Source organism: Megascapheus bottae, chromosome 25, assembly GCF_031878675.1.
Source record: "Megascapheus bottae isolate mThoBot1 chromosome 25, mThoBot2.hap1, whole genome shotgun sequence".
Classification (NCBI taxonomy): domain Eukaryota; kingdom Metazoa; phylum Chordata; class Mammalia; order Rodentia; family Geomyidae; genus Megascapheus; species Megascapheus bottae.
Window position 1 is genome coordinate 4,838,982 of NC_143533.1, and position 20,150 is coordinate 4,859,131.

Sequence of the window (20,150 nt, forward strand, 5' to 3'; positions counted from 1 at the left end):
CTACCACTAGGACATGCTCCCAGCCTTTTATCACTTCTTTTTTTTTTTTCCTCTTTTTTTGCCAGTCTTGGGGTTTGAGCTCAAGGCCTAAGCTGAGCACTGTCCTTGGGCTTTCTCAAGGCTAGAATACCCTACCACTTGAGCCACAGCACCACTTCCAGCTTTTTCTGTGTATGTGGTACCAAGGAATTGAACCTGGGTCTCCAAGCATGCTAGGCAAGCACTCTACCACTAGGCTAAACTCCCAGCCTCTACCACTTCTTTAAAAAAAATTAAAAGCTTACCTTTCGTTTTCCCTCCAGGTGAGCTGTCTGTGGAAGAGTTATTACGACAGTATGCAGGAGCCTATGCCTCTGATGCCTCTGCTCCAGGCTCTGGGAGTAGTGATGAGGATGATGAAGATGAAGAGGTTGATGCTAACAGCTCTAACTGTGAACCAGAGGCAGCAACAGAAGCTGAGGAGGCAGCTCAAGAGGATCAAGAGGATAGTAGCAGTCAGTCAGGTGAATGTGCAGTTCTGAGAAATGTGGGGAGGACAGGTATTTGAGGAGCAAGTTCTGAACCTTGATCTTACAATTTTAGACTCTGATGAGGAGCAGAGTGAGGAGGAGGAAGATGAGCATTCAGAGGAAGAAGAAACAAGTAGAAGTTCTGAATCAGAAGAATCTGAGTCCGATGAGTCTGAGGATGCCCATTCACAGAGCCAAGTAGATGAAGAAGAGGAAGAAGATGATGATTTTGGAGTGGAGTACTTGCTTGCCCGGGATGTAGAACAGAGTGAGGCAGATGGAGGTAGTGGGCCTCCCACTCCAGGGCCTCCTACTACTCTAGGCCCTAAGAAAGAAATTACTGATATAGCTGCAGCAGCTGAAAGTCTCCAGCCCAAGGGTTACACCTTGGCCACTACCCAGGTATCTCTAGACTTCAGCCTCTGCTTTTTCATATCTTGACTTTACTGTTTCTAGTGACAGATGCCTCAGTTCAATGTGATAATACCTCTTTTTTTTTAATCAGGTGAAAACTCCCATTCCCCTACTATTACGGGGCCAGCTCCGGGAATACCAACACATTGGACTCGACTGGCTGGTTACTATGTATGAGAAGAAGCTCAATGGCATTCTTGCTGATGAGATGGGACTGGGGAAGACAATCCAGACTATCTCCTTGCTTGCGCACTTGGCCTGTGAGAAAGGTGAATAGGAGGCCAGGGCCCTTCTTGGAGCCTCTTGGCCAATTCCCTGGCAAACTTGTTTAGTGGTGATTCAGCTGCAAGAAGGTGACATAGCTGGGTGCCAGTGGCTCATGCCTGTAATCCTAGTTGCTCAGGAGGCTAAGAGCTGAAGATTGTGGTTCAAAGTCACGCTGGCAGAAAAATCTTTGAGACTTTGAATTAAACACCAAAAAGCCAGAAGTGGAGCTGGGCTCAAATGAAAGAGCACTGTTCTTGATCACAAAAGCTCAGACAGCATCCAGTCCCTGAAATCAAGGTGAAATATTTGCTCCCTTGCTGATCATTTTCATAGCTTCATTGACCCAGCCCAGTAATTCTACACGAAGAACTGTGTAAGTGCTAGTATTCTTCAGAAAGGCCAGTAGAAAGAGATGTTCATCAGGGTTATACTTAAGGAACCAAGATTTCAAGGTTTAGGTAGCCTTATTGTGTCTCCTTTTGTTAAACAGGTAACTGGGGTCCCCATTTAATCATTGTTCCCACCAGCGTGATGTTGAACTGGGAGATGGAGTTGAAACGTTGGTGCCCCAGCTTTAAAATCCTCACTTACTATGGAGCCCAAAAAGAGAGGAAGCTCAAGCGGCAGGTTTGATCTTTTATATGATCACTTTTCCACATTGATGCCTAATTCATTTTTAGGTCTTTAGATGGGATTCTTTGCATTTTTTTTGCTGAAACCTTGTCATTTCTAATTCCACTGTTGGCTGATTTCTTTGACCCCTCCCCTCAGGGCTGGACCAAGCCCAATGCTTTCCATGTGTGTATTACATCTTACAAGCTGGTGCTGCAGGACCATCAGGCCTTCCGCCGCAAGAACTGGCGCTATCTCATTCTGGATGAGGCTCAGAACATAAAGAACTTCAAGTCCCAGCGTTGGCAGTCTCTGCTCAACTTCAACAGGTAGAGAGATGGAGGCTTGTGGGAGGCTTGGTCTGGCCTGAAGGATTTTCACTCTTGGGTTGAGGAATTTGGTAAGGAAATTAAAGGTGGGACCTTGCTGATCATCCTCTTTCTCATTCCCTTTATCTCTTTGCAGCCAGAGACGTCTACTCCTGACAGGAACTCCCTTGCAGAATAGTCTCATGGAACTTTGGTCTTTGATGCACTTTTTGATGCCTCATGTCTTCCAGTCTCATCGAGAGTTCAAGGAATGGTTTTCTAACCCTCTAACTGGAATGATTGAAGGCAGCCAAGAGTATAATGAAGGTCTAGTCAAACGCTTGCATAAGGTAGGGCTTGCAGTAATTCATTGAGGTATTGAGAATATGAGGAACTGAGAATAATGTCTATTAAATGTTTGGAGAAAGGGTAAATTTAATGTTATACTAGATTGAACTCACTTTGTCAAGCTGGTGCTCTAGTTATATATCACATTAGTCGTCTACCTGTTTGCTTTAGTTAGGGATATTTTTGTACTTACTTTCTTAAGTGGAATACTACTCATGATTTCCTGCTTCTATTCTTTTTTATTGATTTCCTTAGCTTCATATTTGTGGTATTCTCTCCCTTTTCCCCTCTCTCTTTTCCCTTCTCTTTTTTTTGTCAGTTGTGGGACTTGAACTCTGGGCCTGGACACTGACTCTGAGCTCTTCAGCTCAAGGCTACTGCCGAACGCCTTCAGTCACTGTACTACTTCCAGTTCTGGTGGTTAATTGGGAGATAAGAGTCTCATAGACTTTAGCGTCTGTGCTACCTTTCAACCTCAGATCTCAGCCTCCTAAGCAGCGAGGATTACAGGCATGAGCCACCACTCCCGCTCTCCCTTTTCTTTATGTCTTTAGCTTCTTCAGCTTTTTTAAAAATTTAATTTAAATTTTTAATTTATTTTTTACCAGTCCTGGGATTTAAACTCAGGTGCTGGGCACTGTCCTTGAGCCCTTTTCCTCAAGGTTATTGCTCCGCCACTTGAGCCACAGAACCACTTCCGGCTTTTTTTGTGTATGTGGCACTGAGGAAATGGATCTAGGGTTTTGAGATGCTAGGGAAGCAAGCACTCTACCACTTGGGCAAACTCCGGGCCCTTCAGCTTCTAAAGAACAGTATCTTTTAGCATTCTGGTCTTTGCTTTTTCTTCTTAGTCTATTGATGTTTTAAACATACTTGTTGTTACCTGTGTGGTAATGACTCTCGTTTATTTGTAATCAATCCCTTGAATTTCTGGATCCCTGGAGCTGAATTTTAATTTATTCTCTTTCCTTTGTTTTCATCTCTGTTTTAGGGATTGAATGTAGGGCCTTGAACTTGTTAAGCAGTGCCACTTGAGCAACTATATACTTAGTTCTATTGTTCTATTTCGTTTGAGTCTAGGTCCTGCTACCTTTATTAGATTGGCCTTGAACTTAAAGTTTTGCTTCCACTTCTGGTGTACCTAGGATTATAGGTGTCTGCATTACATCAAGCTCTAACTGAGTTAGTATCTTTTTAAAATTTATTTTCAGTCATGGGGCTTGAACTCAGGCCTTGGGTGATGTCCCTAGTTTTTTCACTTACAGTGCCACTTTGGGTTTTCTGGTGGTTAATCGGAGAGAGGAGTCTCACAGCCATTGACCCACAGTACCATTTCTGGCTTTTTCTGTGTATGTGGTACCAAGGAATGAAACCCAGGGATTTGTGCATGCTAGGCAAGCATACTACCACTAGGCCCATTCCTGGCCCTGAACTGGTATCTTTAATTGAAAATTCCTCTTGAATTCATTCTGCTATCAACCACATATCTATTTTTTAGTCAACTATTTCTGGTTATAACTCTCATCTTAATCATCATTTGTCAATGCACCATCATTTGGTAAAAAAAAAAGTTAAAAACCAGGAAATCTTCCTTATATGTCTCCTTTCCTTTCCCTCACTTCCTTCATGTTGTTGTATATATTAAAAAACTGTCCCATCAGCCCATTATGAGGGCTACCTTTTTTGGTTGGTTTGGGTACTTTGGATTAAACCAAGGGGCCTCTGAACATATACTCCCATATATCACTGAGCTATACATGCATCCCAAGGCATAAATTTTATTCTCAGCTTCTTAACTGTATTTTATTTATACTTGTTTATTTTTTGAAATGTTCAAATTGTCCTTGACCTTCTGGGTTCAAGTAATTCTCCTGCTTTAGCTTTCCTTTTTTTTTTTTTTTTTTTTTCTTGCCAATTATGGGGCTTGAACTCAGGGCTTGAGCACTGTCCTTAGAGGCTTTTTGCTCAAGGGTAGCACTCTGCCACTTGAGCCACAGTGCCCCTTAAAGCTTTTTCTGTGTTTGTGGTTGTGGGGAATTGAACCCAGGGCTTCATGCATGCTAGGCAAGCACTCTACCACTAGGACACACTTGTCCCCGCTTCAGCTTTCTGAATATTGATGAGACTCTACTCACATAGTTCTCCATGCCTGGCTTTTATATCTTAAGAACTCGTCACTCCTCAGAATGTAGTTTAAATAATCTTTCCTATACTATAGTTTGTGGTTTATTTTCAATGCATTTTATCTCTTTGTATGTTATGTACAATTTTTTTTTTTTTCCAGTCCTGGGCTTGAGCTCAGGGCCTGAGCACTGTCCTTGGACTTTCTCAAGGGTAGAACTCTACCACTTGAGCCTCAGCACCAGTTCTGGCTTTTTTCTATATGTGGTACCGAGGAATCGAACCCGGGTCTTCATGCATGCTAGGCAAGCACTTTAACCACCAGGCCAAACTCCCGGCCCTTGTTATGTACAATTTTGTGTGAGGCTTCACAGCCAATAAGTTCCTTGAGAAAAGGATTGTAATTTACTTTTTTTTTTTTTTTTTTTTGGTGGGGCTTGGGGCTTAAACTAGGCCTGGGGGCTGTTCCTGAGCTCTTCAGCTCAAGGCTACTGCCTTGCCCTTGGAGCCAAGCCCCACTTCCCATTTTCTAGAAGTAAATTGGAGATAAGAGTCTCAGGTCCTTTTGTGTCCCGGCTGGCTTTGAACCATGATCCTGAGATCTCAGACTCCTGAGTAGCTAGGATTACAGGTGTGAGCCACTGTGCCTGGCTGTAATTTACTCATTTTTATGTCACTAATACCTAGTGTGCCTTATGACTTTGTGATTGCAGATGTATTAAGCCAGTACGTGACCAATCACCAGGCCAAGAGTTACCTAGAAGGGGCTAAGCTACGACTTAGTTTCTACTCTATTGTCGGCTTCCTTTGTTTTGCTTTTAGGTTTTGAGGCCTTTTTTGCTGCGCCGGGTTAAGGTGGATGTTGAGAAACAGATGCCCAAAAAGTATGAGCATGTTATCCGCTGCAGGCTCTCCAAGCGCCAACGGTGTCTCTATGATGATTTCATGGCACAAACCACGTAAGGGAGAACTTAGGGTGGACCTGGGACCCTGGATAGGAATGCAGGTGGCTGTCAGAATGTCTGATTAATTTGTCTTGTTTCCCCAGAACTAAGGAGACACTAGCCACAGGCCATTTCATGAGCGTCATCAACATTTTGATGCAGCTTCGAAAAGTTTGCAACCATCCAAATCTGTTTGACCCTCGACCTGTTACCTCTCCCTTCATCACGCCAGGCATCTGTTTTAGCACCGCCTCATTGGTGTTAAGGGCCACTGATGTTCATCCACTCCAGGTAAGTATTGTTCTCAAGCTCAGTGGTTCTTTTTTTTTTTTGTAATCTAAAGAATATTTATTGGGCCAAGAATCCATCTTTTTTTTTTTTTGCTCAGTGGTTCTTATCCCAACCTTTTGGTAGTCTGATCTTTTGCAGCCTTACTATATCCTCAGTGCTCCTTCATCCTTAGTGCTCTTCCCTCGTTTCATCATTTTTGTGCCCATGCGACTTTTAGCAAGGTTTTTTTAGCCTATATTTCCTTGCCTATCAGAATGGGAATTACAAGGTAAATTCTTTAATGGCTTGAGAATTTAATTAATGTAAAAAATTTGGGGTGGGGATACAAGTCATAGGGCTTCAACTCTGGGCTTAGGTCCTTGAACTTTCTCAAGGCTAGAGCTCTACCACTTGAGCGTCAGCACCACTCGGCTTTTTTTCTATGTATGTGGTACTGAGGAATTGAACCTGGGTCTTTGTGCATGCTAGGGAAGCACTCTACGACTAGGCCAAACTCCTGGCTCTTGAAATTTTTATTTGGTTTGTTTGTTTTTTGCCAGTCTTGGAGCTTGAACTCAGGGCCTGTTCACTGTCTTGGGCACATTTTGCTCAAGACTAGTGCACTGCCACTTGAGCCACAATACCACTTCGAGCTTTTTCTGTGTATGTGGTATTTAGGAATCGAGCCCGGGGCTTTGTGCATACTAGGCAAGCACTCTACCACTTGTGTCATAGCTCCACTTCTGGCTTTATTGATAGCTAATTGTAGATAAGCTCTCAAGTAGCTAAGATTACAGGCCTGAGATACGGTTCTCTTGATTTTTTTTTTTTTAAGTTTTTTTTTGAGACTATATACTTTATCAGGTAGCTAGGCTGTCCTGAAATGACATCTTCCTGCCTTAGGGTTCTAAGTGCTAAGATTATAGGCATGTATGACTATATGCTAATTACTGACACAGATATAAAATATGTTTCAGTTCCTGATTGTTCCTTGAGTTGCTCTAGGATGCAATTATATCTATTTCTCACTTCTTTTTGTGTGTGTGCCAGTCCTAGAACTGAGCCTGAGCAGTCCCTGACCTTGTTTGCTCCAGGCCAGTGTTCTACCCCTTGAGCCACATAAAGTTCCACTCCTCTCTTTTTGGTGGCTAAGATAACTTTCATCTTCTTGATTTTTACCTCCTGAATATCTGGGATTAAAGATGTATGCCACTATACTTTACTAGGAATTTGTTTTAGTAGCCATATTCATGTTTATGAAATGGTTTATTTTCAATTTGATTTGCATTTTTATTCAATATTTTTTTCATGTAGCTATTGGTATTATTACATCATTGTTAGAAATATGTCTATTTAAAACTAGTCAGGCACTCTGCCACTAAGCCGTATTCCCAGCCCCAGGCTTTTTTTTTGTTTGTTTGTTTTGGTAGTTAAGTTTATAGTTTCCTTTTTTTTTGGCCAGTACTGGGTTTGGGCTCAGAGCCTGAGCACTGTCCTTGAGTTTCTCTAGGATTCAGCTCTACCACTTAAGCCACAGCTCCACTTCAGGCTATTTTCTAGGTATGTGTTACCAGGGATCGAACTTGCATCTTTGTGCATACTAGGCAAACACTGTACCACTAGGCCAAAATCCTAGCCCAATTTTATAGTTCTTTTGTGTTACAGTTAGGAGTTAACACTTAGTCAGATGTATGATTTGCAAATACAACCCACACAATGGGACAAAGTACTTTTAACTCTCGATAATATCTATTAACCATTTCGTCAGCTTTTTTGTTGTTGTTGTTTTGCTTTGTTGTTACAACCTGTGCTTTTGCTGCCATTATCTAAGAACTCATTGCCATTATGTTTTGTGTTTGTCCTTGTGGCAGCGGATAGACATGGACCGGTTTGATCTTATTGGCCTGGAGGGTCGTGTCTCTCGGTATGAATCTGACACGTTTCTGCCTCGGCACCGCCTCTCCCGCCGGGTACTGCTAGAGGTGGCTACTGCTCCTGACCCCCCTCCTCGGCCCAAGCCAGTCAAGATGAAAGTCAACAGGTACCAATACTAAGATGAAGGGATGAGTTCCTAGAAAAAGTAAAGGGGTTAGGAATAGGAAGAAAGAATCCAAGGCTAGGTAAGGATATTTATGGCATCTGTGCAAAAGTACTATGGAGGGATTGGGGAAGAGAATACTTAGAAGAGAATTCTGTTTCTCACCAATTTTTTTCCTCATAGGATGCTACAGCCAGTGCCCAAGCAAGAAGGTCGCACGGTGGTGGTAGTGAACAGCCCACGAACACCTCTTGGTCCTGTCCCACTTCGACCTCCTCCAGTCCCTGATCTCTCAGCCCAAAATCCTCCTAGCCTAACACCTCCAGTGTTGCCAGTGCCACTGATGATGTCGGCTTCACCTGCTGCATCCTCACTTGTTCCTGCATCTCGGCCCCCTGGACCTGTTCTTTTGCCTCCCCTGCAGCCTAACAGTGGTTCTCTCTCCCAGGGTGAGTTGAAAAAGGGCCAGGGTTAATAGTCATGGTTCAGGAAAGCTATTCAGACTAGAAGTAATGAAATTTCTGGCTCAAAGGACTCACACCTGTAATCCTAGCTACAGAGGAGGCTGGGATCTGAGGATTGCAGTTCAAAGTCAGCCAGAGCAAGAAAGTCCATGAGATTCTTTCTTCTGGCTAACAACTATAAAATGCCAGAAGTGGGGCTGGGATTGTAGTCTACTGGTAGTGTGTTTGCCTACCATGCACGAAGTCCTGGGTTCAACTCCCTGGAACCACGTACACAGATAAACCCGGAAGTGGCACTATGGCTCAAGTGGTAGACCGCTAGACTTGAACAAAAAGTGTCCAGACAGTATGTAGGCCCTGCATTCAAGCTCTAATACTGGCACAAAAGAGTAAAAGAAAAGTAATGAAATTAAAAGGTTTTCAAAGCTGATTTGGGTATAATGATGTATTATGGAGGTTTCTGGGACCAGGCTATGGCATTAGTCAGGATTATGTGATGAGTTTTTGGTTTGTGTCTACAGTGTTGCCATCTCCCCTGGGGGTTCCGAGTGGCACTTCACAGCCTCCCACACCAACCCTGTCCCTGAAGCCAACTCCACCTGCCCCAGTTCGTTTGAGTCCAGCCCCACCCCCAGGCTCCTCTAGCCTATTGAAACCCCTCACAGTACCTCCAGGCTATACCTTTTCTCCTGTTGCTGCTGCTACCAACTCTATCACCACAGCGACCACTACCACCACAGCAGTGCCAGCTCCAACTCCTGCACCACAACGTCTCATCCTATCTCCTGAAATGCAGGCTCGCTTGCCATGTAAGTACCTAGGGCTCTATGGAAAGGGATTTGATATAGATGACTTAACAAGTAGGAGATAAGAAGAAAAGGAACATGACAGTATGAAGTCCTAGCCAATGTATGTGTATATGGTTTACAAATAATTTGTAATAAGAATTAGCAGTAAATTGAGTTTAGTGGGGGAAATCTATAGACAAGTAAATAGTAGTAAGGACTGGTTAGATAGCTCAGTGGTAGAACTTGCCTAGCATTGTATGAATATCTGTGTTCAGTCTGTGGCTCTGGGCTGCTCCCCAACCTGCAAAAACAACTAGGGGGAAAAAAAAATCTATGGTGAAAGGGTAGAGCAGAGCAGGAGGTAGTGATTTACTTAGTCTGGTAGAAGATGATTAGAGAATGTAATGGAGATTGTATTGGAAATAAGAGGTGCTGTAAAATGGGCAGAATAGCATATCAAAAACACCATGAATGGGTGGAATCTTAGTTTACTGAACATGATAAATTATGGGAAGATTTAGACTAGGGAAGAGGTGTGTGGTGCATGGGGATCTAAGGAGCATGTCCGGGATGAGCCCTGTGTACAGTAAAGCCTTCTCTGTTTTAGCCGGCGAAGTGGTCAGCATTGGGCAGTTGGCCTCTTTGGCACAACGTCCAGTGGCTAGTGCCGGGGGAAGCAAACCTCTCACCTTCCAAATCCAGGGCAACAAACTGACTTTGACTGGTGCCCAGGTGCGCCAGCTTGCTGTGGGGCAGCCCCGCCCGCTGCAAAGTAGGTAAAACCCACCCCCTGTCCTGCCTATTTCTTCTTTTTCTGTCTTTTTTTTTTTTTAATTTGCTTTTTAAATTTATTTTTTGTGGCACTTTTTAATCGTCAGATTTTGTGTTTCTTTTCTTGGCTTTTAATGGTCAGGGCCAAAGGGGAATAGAATGGTTGGAATGGGTCTTTGATAAGAATTAAAAAAAAGGTCACACTCAGAATTTACTCTCTGTTATTTCTCTTACTCTGCCTCTGCTCTCCTCTGGCTGATAGGTGCTTCTCTCTTTCTTCTCTCTTCCTTTCACCCAGGGAATGTGGTGCACCTGGTGTCAGCAGGGGGGCAGCACCACCTCATCAGCCAGCCTGCCCATGTGGCCCTCATCCAGGCCGTGGCCCCGACCCCTGGCCCCACCCCTGTCTCTGTGCTGCCTTCTTCGACCCCCAGCACCACCCCTGCCCCCACTGGCCTCAGCCTTCCGCTTGCTGCTAACCAGGGTGAGGCTCCTGGCCTTCCTACTTAGCCCTTGCTGGCCTTGATCCTTCCAGGCATGCCCTGGGCTGCTGTCTGTCTAGCCTTGCCTTGGTATTGTTTTCCACCACCCCCTTTAAAATTTCTATTATCTGTTGCCACCCTTTCTTTTCCCTGGACTTCTTCCATTCTTTGGGTCTCTTGTTTCTTTTCTACCTTCCTCTCAATGTAGCTTCCTCTTGCAGTGCCATCATCCATGGTGAATAATACAGGCGTGGTGAAGATTGTAGTGAGACAGGCCCCTCGGGATGGACTGACACCTGTTCCACCATTGGCACCAGCACCTCGACCTCCGGGTTCTGGGCTTCCAGCTGTGTTGACACCACGTCCCACATTAAGCCCTGGCAGGTTACCCACACCCACTCTGGGTACTGCTCGGGCCCCCATACCTACACCCACTCTGGTGAGGCCCCTTCTCAAGCTGGTTCACAATCCTTCATCTGAAATCACTGGTGAGTCCAAATGAATCCCAAGTGGCTGAGGCCAGAAGTTTTTTCTGTTAAGAATGCAGATGAATTGGGTAGCCTTAAGGTTCCTTAGTCACAGCAGATCCCTTCCTCATAAGCATGTTTTCTTAACTTGCTTCAGAATATGCTCCCCAAGTTCTGACTTAATTCTAAAATATACTTGTTGGAATCTTTTTTTTTTTTTTTGGTCCGTCATGGGGCTTGAACTGGGCCTGGGCACTGTCCCTGAGCTCTTCAGCTCAAGGCTACCACTCTAACCCTGGAGCCACAGCACCACTTCCAGTTTTCTAGTGGTTAATTAGAGATAAGAAGAGTCTCACAGACAGTGCCCAGGCTGATTTTGAACTGTGATTCTCACATCTCAGCCTCCTTAGTAGTGAGGATTACAGGTGTGAACTACCATGCCTGGCTACTTGTTGAAATCTTGAAGGAGAAAGAAATGTTAAGCTGTCCTATTGTGAATTTTTGACCCTGTGTGATGGGAATGAAGGCTTTCTGGGAATTCATTTAGCTTGGGAGTAAGAGAAAAGACAGGCCTAGGTAGTAGAGTGTATATATAGGAAAGAAAATTTCTGAAGTTAACTCAACTTCTGTCTCCACAGCTTCAGCGCCCGGAGCTGCTCCCATGACTATCTCCTCTTCTCTTCATGTGCCATCCTCACTCCCAGGGCCAGCCTCTTCACCAATACCAATGCCTAATTCCTCTCCCCTTCCTAGTCCTGTGTCCTCTACAGTGTCAGTCCCTGTGTCATCTTCCCTTTCCATTCCTGTGCCTACCACACTTCCTGCTCAAACTTCTGTTCCCCTGACCATCCCCATTTCGGCCCCTTTGCCTGTTTCAGCATCAGGCTCGGCCCTGTTGACTAGTTCAACTCCAGCACTGGCACCTATTGTCTCAGCAGCTTCTGGGCCACCTCCATTGGCATCAGCTGGACCTTCCCCACCCATGTCAGCCTTGACTCTAGGTTTGGCTGCAGCTCCAGCCCTGTCCCCACCACAGACAGCAGCTGGTCATCCTTTGTTGTTGGCTCCCAATTCTTCACATGTTTCAGGGTTGAACTCACCTGTGGCCCCAGCATGTTCACCTGTATTGGTGCCAGCTTCTGCTCTAGCCAGTACTTTCCCATCAGCATCAAATCCAGCTCCAGCTTCCCTTTTGGCGCCAGCACCTTCTGCATCTCAGACTTTAGCCAACTCTCTGGCTCCTGTGGCGGCTCCACAGACAGCAGTCCTGGGTCCTTCTTCAGCTCCTCTGACCCCTCTTCCTGTCCTGGCTCCATCGCCGGGCTCTGCTCCTGTCCTGGCTTCTCCACAGACTCCACTTCCAGTTATGGCTCCATCATCAATGCCAGGAACTCCTTTAGCCTCATCTTCACTGGTGTCAGCTCCACCTCCTGTGTTGGCTTCAGCATCAACTCAAACTATGGTACCAAATCCAGTTCCATCGCCTCTCTCAAGCCTGGCTTCTACGCAGACACTGGCCCTATCCCCAACCTTAGCATCCACTTTCAGTGGCTCGTCTCCATCTCAGACACACTCTTTGGGGACAGGGAATCCTCAGGGCCCCTTTCCAGCTCAGACATTGTCATTGACTCCAGTGTCATCCCTGGTACCACCTGCAGCCCAGACACTGTCTTTGGCACCAGGAGCACCACTGGGCCCAACACAGACACTGTCTCTGACTCCAGCACCTCCTCTGGCTCCAGCTTCTCCTGTGGGACTGGCTCCAGCTCACACACTGACTTTGGCTCCGGCATCATCATCTGCTTCACTCCTGGCCCCAGCTTCAGTGCAAACACTGACCTTGAGCCCCACCTCTGTTCCTGTGCCCACCCTGGGTACAGCTGCAGCTCAGACCCTGGCACTGGCCCCAGCTTCCCAGGCATCTTCCCTTGTGGGTGCAGCTTCTTTGCCTGTCACCATGGCAAACCGGCTGCCTGTTGCCAAGGATGAGCCTGAGACACTGATGTTTCGCTCTGGTCCCCCCAGCCCTCCCTCCACTGCTACCTCGTTCAGTGGCCCCCGGCCTCGGCGGCAGCCCCCACCACCACCTCGTTCCCCTTTCTATCTGGTAAGTTTTACTTCCTCAAAGGAAGTTGTGTCTCTTTGGAGTATTTGTAGAATGGATAGAATAAAATAATGTCCTTTAATAGGCAAATTACAAAACTTAGTGGGGTCATGTACTTGAGTGATGCTTGGACAAGTTCCTTCCCATTTGTGGGTTTATCCCATGATCTATAATACAGTTTATCTCCTGCATTTCTCAACATACATAAAAGATCAAATGTGATTTCCCACCCCCAAGTGTATCCTCCCAACCCCCAACACATTGAGTATTGAACCAAGCACCTTGTGCCTACATTTGGGCCACATACCCCCATGTCTAAATGTGTTTTTTTTTTTTTTCTTTTTTTAATTTTATTTTTATTTTATAGAGGGGTTACAGTTACGTTGGTCAAGTAGTAGGTGCATTACTTCTCTCACATTGATTAAATGTGGTTTGTTATTGCTTGTTTTGCACTGGTACTGGGGCTTGAAAGAGCCTCTCAGTTCAGCCTAGTGTTTTGTTCAAGCTGGCCTTTTGCCAGATAATTGGAGGTAAGAGTCACTTTTCTGACCAGGCTGGTTTCAAATTTTGACCATCAGGTCTTAACCTCCTGAGCAGCTAGGATTGCAGATGTGGCTCAGCAGCACCTAGCTTAAATGTGGTATTTGCTTGCTATCTGCTGGAGGAGATTAAAACTAAGGCCTCACCCATGCCAAGTGAACAGTTAGTTTAGGTGAAATCTTCCCACAACACTCTTTCTTTTTTTTTGTTTTTTGTTTGTGGGTCATGGTGCTTGGACTCAGCCTGGGCACTGTCCCTAAGCTCTTCAGCTCAAATCTACCTCCCTACCCTTGAGCCAAGCCCCACTTCCCATTTTCTAGAGGTTAGTTGGAGTTGAGAGTCTCAGGTCCTTTTGTGCGCGGGTTGGCTTTGAACCTTGATCCTCAGATCTTAGATTACTGAGTAGCTAGGATTAGAGGCGTGAAGCACAGTGCCTGGGTCACCAATGTTCTTATTTTCTTGTTTTAAGTACTACAGTTTGAATTCAAAGGCTCTCACTTTGGCTTTTTTAACTCAACCTACCACTACCAGCCATAAAATGTTATTAACTTGTTAAATGTAGATACAATTAGCTTTGAACTGAGATCCTCAGATTTTAGCCTCCTAAATAGTTAGGATTATAGGTGTGAGCCACCAGCACCCAACACAAATGTACTTCATTCGTTTTTTGTTTGTTTCATGGGTTCTTATTGGTATATATTAAATTGTACAACTGTACAAATGTAAATTTTATATTTTATATTAGATTGTATGAGATTTCATCTTGACATTTTCATACATACATTGAATGAACGTGCTTTTGTGTATGTACTTCTTGATCCAAGGTGTCACTGTTACTTAGGATGGCAACAGGTGATTGTCTTGCCTTGGCTTTTGAAGTGGCTAACACTACAGATATGTACATTACTGTACCTAGCTACTCAAATGTGATCTTAAAGAACAATTCTTACTGATGTATTCAAGTCCTTTTTGTTACCAGTGGTCTCCCTGCTTCTTGCTCACTAGGTAGGAGTAACTGTTGGACTGTAATTGCTTTATTTTACAAATGAGGAAACTCATGATGACTCTATTGCTTTCTCTTTTTCACCTAAGAGACAGTCTTCCAAGGCAGCAAGACTGTTCTCAGTTGCTAAAAATGATCTGGTAATGGATGGCTGGCATCATGGAATACAACTCCCCTCTTTCATGTGTCTTGGATTTTTACAGCCAAAAGTCAAAGGACTTTTACTTCCATAGTGATAAATAGCAAATAAAGGGAACTTTTATGCTGTTTGTTCATGAGATTTTTCAGTCATTTTTTATTCTATTTTAATTCTGCATATGTGTCAAACTTACAATCTTAGAGTAAATAGCCCAGACACTAATAAGAAAGGTACAGAGAAACCTAGATCTCATGTCTTTATGAAACTCGCTGTTTATTTTCCACTGAGCCCCTCTACTTTCCACCTTTGGTCTTTTCCCAAGGCTACCAGGCTTGAACCCTGCCTTGTTGAAAATAAAGTACTGAACTTCCATTATTTGGCAAATAGTAGCTTCTTGCCACTTTTTTTTTTTTTTTTTTTGCCAGTCCTGGACTTGGGCTCAGAGCCTGAGCACTGTCCTTGGGTTTTTCCTCAAGGTTAGATAGAGCTCTACCACTTGAGCCATCACAACCCCACTTCTGGCTCTTTTTCTATGTATGTGGTACTGAGGAATCAAACCTGGGTCTTAATGCATGCTAGGCAAGCAAGCACTCTACCACTAGGCCAAACTCCCGGCCCCGCCACTTTTTAAAAATTTTTTATTTGGTAAGTGGCACTATAGCCACATTTGGGAAGTAGACCAATAGCCTTGAGCTGAAGAGCTTAGGGACAACCAAAAAAAAGGAAAAAAAGAAACCACTTTGTTTAAAAAAAAAAAAATGTGTGTGTGTGTATGTATGTATGTGCACACACATGACTTGAGGACTGGGATTATAGCTTAGTGACAATGCTTGCACCCAAAACTAGTATCATTTTTAGAACTCTTTCATGGGTCTGTAAAGAACTATTCCTTAAGCCTCCCAGCCCCTCCATCGCTCCCATCCTCTGTAACCATTTGTGTCTATTTGCTTATGGAATCATTCTTTCCTCACCACCTTTTTTGCATGTCTTTTGTATGTGTGATCCTGGGGTTTGAATTCACGTGGGTGCTTCCCTGAGCTCTTTTTGCTCAAGGTTAGCATTCTACCACTTGAGCCACTTCTGGTTGTTTTGGGCAGGCAAATGGAAATAAAAATGTTATATAGACTTACCTGCTCAGGCTGGCTTTAAACTATAGTCCTGCAGTCCTGAGCCACTGGTTCGTAGCTTTCATATCTTTTGGGGTTGGGGGAGGCACCTGTCCTGGGGCTTGAATTCAGGGCCTAGGCACTGTCCTTGGACACTTTGCTCAAGGCTAGCACTCTGCCACTTGAGTCACAGAGCCACTTCTGGCTTTTTTCTGGTATATGGTACTGAGTTATCGAACCCAGGGCTTTGTGCATGCTAGGCTAGCACTCTACGACTAGGCTGTACTTCCCCCTCCCCCATCACGTTTTGTTTTGTTTTTAATGCCAAAAAGGTGTTTGATTTCTGAACCTTGCAACCCTTGTGGGCATTGTTGCTCATGGCCAGTGTTCTACCACTGAGCCACACCTCCAGTTCCTTTTTTGCTGGTTAATTGTAAAATACCATAGACTTTTATGCCTGGGATAGCTTTCTTAGATCTCACGCCGAGTAACTTTGATTATAGGTGAGAATCATTGGTACCTGTCCAGGTTAGTGTGTTTTTGATGTTTGTCTACTTCTTTTTAAATTTTGAGTAATGTTCCATTATATAAGAGATTATATAGGAAATTTTTTAATGTCAGTCGTGGTGTTTGGACTCCTCTAGATGCTCTCCCTAGGCTCCTTTTGTTTAAGGCACTCTACCACTGTGAGCCCACAGCACCACTTTGAATTTTCTGGTGGTTAATTGGAGATAAAACTCTTTGGAATGTCCTGCTTGTGGTAGCTTTAAACTGCAGTCCTCAGATCTCAGCATCCTGAGCAGCAAGGATTATAGAGGTGAGCTACAAGTGCCCAGCTATATACATGTTTTTCTATGGACATATATTTCAATTTTTCTCTGATAGAACCAGGAAGAAAAGTTGCTTGGTTATATGGAAGAACTGCCAGACTATCAAGAGAAACTGCCAAACTTTTCCAAAGTAGCAGCAACATTTAACATTCTTGAATTCTGTGAGGGTTTCAGCTCTCCATTTTCACCAACACATGTCATTTTTTTATAGATTTTTATTATTTTATTTTTATGAAGATGGAGGTTGTAGGTAGTAGCCAGGCTCATCTTAAATGCCTGATGTCATGATAACCCTCTGGCCAGCCTACCGAGAAGCTGGAACTACCAGCATGTACCATCATGCCTAGCCTGTTCATCTTGAGCTATTGTTTTCCTTTACATAGTCTCACTATGTAACTATTTTCAAACTTACTACAATAACACAGGCTGGTATCAAATTCAAAATACTCTTGCTGGGGCCAGGAGTTTGGCCTACAGTAGCGTGTTGCCTAGCATCCACAAAGCTCTGGGTTCGATTCCTTGGTTACCATATACACAAAAAAAGCTGAAAGTGGTGCTGTGGCTCCAGGTGGTAGAGCATTAGCTTTGAGAAAGCTCAAGGACAGTGCCTCGGCCCTCAGTTCAAGCTCCAGTACTGGCAAAACATAACAAAACAAAACAAAAACCCAAACAAAAAGACTCTTGCTACGTACTCCCTAATGTTGAGAATACAAACCTGTCCTACCATGTACAATTTTGTCTCTCTCTTTTTGGTACCAGTACTCGAGGCTTCATATGCTCTTGCTCTTTTTTCTGCTCAAAATTGGCACTTTACCATTTGAGCCACACTTCTACTTCTCCTTCTTAGAGAGAGGATTTTTTGTTGTTGTTTTTTGTTTGTTTTTTGGCCAGTCCTGGGCTTAGGCTCAGGGCCTGAGTACTATCCCTGGATTTTCTCAAGGCTAGGGCTCAGCACCACTTCCGGCTTTTTGCTATGTATGTGGTACTGAGGAATCAAACCCGGGTCTTCGTGCATGCTAAGGCAAGCACTCTACCACTAGGCCAAACTCCCGGCCCTAGAGAGAGCTTTATAGACATTTTTGTCTATAGACTGGCTTTGAACAGCAATCTCAGCTTCCTCAGTAGCTAGGATTTTAGGTATAGGCCACCATATCTGGCTAGCTTTGCCTCTAATTGTAGCTATCTTAGTGAGTTTGATAAGGAGTATTACTTTGGTTTTAACTTGGATTTCCAAGTTGGCTGGTCTTCAGCATCCTTTTGTGAGGTTTTAGACCATTTGTGTATATCTTCTGTGAGGAACCCATTTTTGTCCACTGCCCTTTTTTTTGGTGTGTGTGTTAGGGGGAGTTGTGGAGCTTGAACTCAGGGCCTGGGCACTGTCCTGGCACTTTCTCAAAGCTAGCACTCTATCATTTGAGCTACAGCACCACTTCTAGCTTTTTTGTATATGTGGTACTGAGGAATTGAACTCAGGGATTTGTGCATGATAGGCAAGCACTCTATCATTAGGCTACCCTTCCAGCCCCTACATTTTTTTTTTTTTTAATGTGTGATAATGGGACCTGATCTCAGGGCTGTGTACTTTTGCTCACTTGAACCATAATTTCATGTCTAACTTTTTGGTGGTTAATTGGAGTTTTATGGGCTTTTCTGCCCCAGCTGACTTTGCAAAAATCTTGATCCTTAACACTCAGCCTCCCAAATAACTAGGACTAAGGCATAAGGCAGCCATTCTTTTTCTTTTTAATTAATTAAATTGATTTTTAAAAAAATTTTTTTTGCCAGTCCTGGGCTTGAGTGAAGTGCCTGAGCACTGTCCTTGAACTTTCTCAAGGCTAGAGCTCTACCTACCATTAGAGCCTCAGTACCATTTCTGTTTTTTTTTTCTATGTATGTGGTACCGAGGAATTGCTGGGCAAGTACCCTACCACTGGGCCAAATTCCCAACCCACCCTTTTTTAAAAAAAATAAAATAAAAATAAAATTTATTTATTTATTTATTTTTGTCAGTCCGGGGCTTGGGGTCAGGGCCTGAGCACTGTCCCTGGATTTTCTCAAAGCTAGAGCTCTACCACTTGAGCCACAGCACCACTTCTGGCTTTTTGCTACGTATGTGGTACCGAGGAATCGAACCCAGGTCTTCGTGCATGCTAGGCAAGCACTCTACCATTAGGCCAAACTCTTGGCCTTATTTTTACTATATTTTATTTTACTTTTTCTGTTTGAGACTGCTGCTTTTGAAGCACAGTTTCACTTTCACCTTTTGCTGGTAAATTGGAGATCTGAGTCTCACCAACTTTTCCCGCCCAGGCTGGCTTTGAATTGTTACCCTCAGAGCTCAGCTTTTCCCTTTTGAATTTTATTAATACTGGAGTTTGACCTCAGGGTCCTTTTACACTTGATAGGCAAGTGCTCTACTATTTGAGCCATGTCTATATCCCTGCTGTGTGTGTGTGTGCATGGTATTGGGCTTGACTCTGGCCTGGGCACTGTCCCTGAACTCTTCATTTCAAGGCTACTGCCCTAGCCTTGAGCCAAGCCTCACTTCCCATTTTCTAGAGGTTAATTGGAGATGAGTCCTCAGGTCCTTTTGTGCCCGAGCTGGCTTTGAACCTTGATCCTCAGATCTCAGCCTCCTGAGTAGCTAGGATTACAAGCATGAGCCACAGCTCCTGGCTGTCCCTGCTTACTTTATTTTTCAGATCAGGTCTTACAGTTTTTATCTGGGCTGGCATGATCCTTCTGCTAAACTTGGATGACTAACAATGTCACATCACACCCAGCTTTTTGGGGGAGATAGTATCCCACTCATTTAGGCCTAGGATAGTCTGAAACTACAATCTGCCCAATCTCCATTTCCCAGTAAGCAGGATTGATAAATGTGAACTGTTTCCTCCTACCCCTTTTTAGTCAGTCTTGGGATTTGAACTCAGGGGTTGGTGCTGTTTCTGAGCTACTTTTTGACCCAGACTAGTGCTCTGCCACTTGAACCAGAGTTCCACTTTCACCATTTTCCTCTGTAGTTGATTGGAGATGAGAATCTCACCGACTTCCTCTGGTCCAGGCTGGCTTCAAACCACAATCTTCAGATCTCAACCTCCTGAGTAGCTAGGATTACAGATAGGAGCTGCTGGCATCTAGCTGAACTATGCCTTTTTAAATTACTTTTGAGGTTTTTGTTGTTGTTGTTCTTTGGTGCTTTGTTTGCCAGTCCTGGAGCTCTCCGGGCCTGTCCTTGGGTATTTCTCAAGGCTAGCACTCTATTACTTGAGCCACAGCACCACTTCCAGCTTTTTCGATGTATGTGGTACCGTGGAGTCAAACCCAAGTCTTTGTGCATGCTAGGCAAGCACTCTACCACTAGGCTACTCTCCCAGCCTCCTGCTTCAGCCTTCTGAATGTTGATGAGACTAGATTCACATAGTTCTCCATGCCTGGCTTTTCATGTCTTAGGGACTGGCCTTGTTTCCCTCTCCCTCTCTCCCTCTCTCCCTCTCTCCCCCTCTCCCCCTCTCCCCTTCTCCCCCTCTCCCCCTCTCCCCCCCCTCTCTCTCTCTCTCTCCCTCTCTCTCTCTCCCTCTCTCCCTCTCTCCCTCTCTCCCTCTCTCCCTCTCCCTTTCTCCCT

At 44.4% G+C, this 20,150-nt stretch overlaps 1 protein-coding gene across 5 annotated transcripts in view; it reads left to right on the forward strand.

Annotated features, from left to right (window-relative positions):
- Window positions 1–20,150, forward strand: part of Srcap (Snf2 related CREBBP activator protein) — a 48,113-nt gene that overhangs the window by 16,741 nt on the left and 11,222 nt on the right. For 2 of the 5 annotated variants that reach the window (XM_090358015.1, XM_090358016.1), the window contains exons 11-25: window positions 303–503; window positions 583–911; window positions 1,015–1,192; window positions 1,681–1,817; window positions 1,962–2,131; window positions 2,268–2,460; window positions 5,402–5,538; window positions 5,628–5,814; window positions 7,665–7,834; window positions 8,015–8,280; window positions 8,817–9,104; window positions 9,691–9,855; window positions 10,153–10,338; window positions 10,558–10,824; window positions 11,442–12,910. In XM_090358015.1, coding sequence (XP_090214141.1) covers window positions 303–503; window positions 583–911; window positions 1,015–1,192; window positions 1,681–1,817; window positions 1,962–2,131; window positions 2,268–2,460; window positions 5,402–5,538; window positions 5,628–5,814; window positions 7,665–7,834; window positions 8,015–8,280; window positions 8,817–9,104; window positions 9,691–9,855; window positions 10,153–10,338; window positions 10,558–10,824; window positions 11,442–12,910 — 4,343 coding nt within the window. The remainder of the gene's footprint in view (window positions 1–302; window positions 504–582; window positions 912–1,014; window positions 1,193–1,680; window positions 1,818–1,961; window positions 2,132–2,267; window positions 2,461–5,401; window positions 5,539–5,627; window positions 5,815–7,664; window positions 7,835–8,014; window positions 8,281–8,816; window positions 9,105–9,690; window positions 9,856–10,152; window positions 10,339–10,557; window positions 10,825–11,441; window positions 12,911–20,150) is intronic. The other 3 variants (XM_090358017.1, XM_090358019.1, XM_090358018.1) reach the window with 3 other exon arrangements.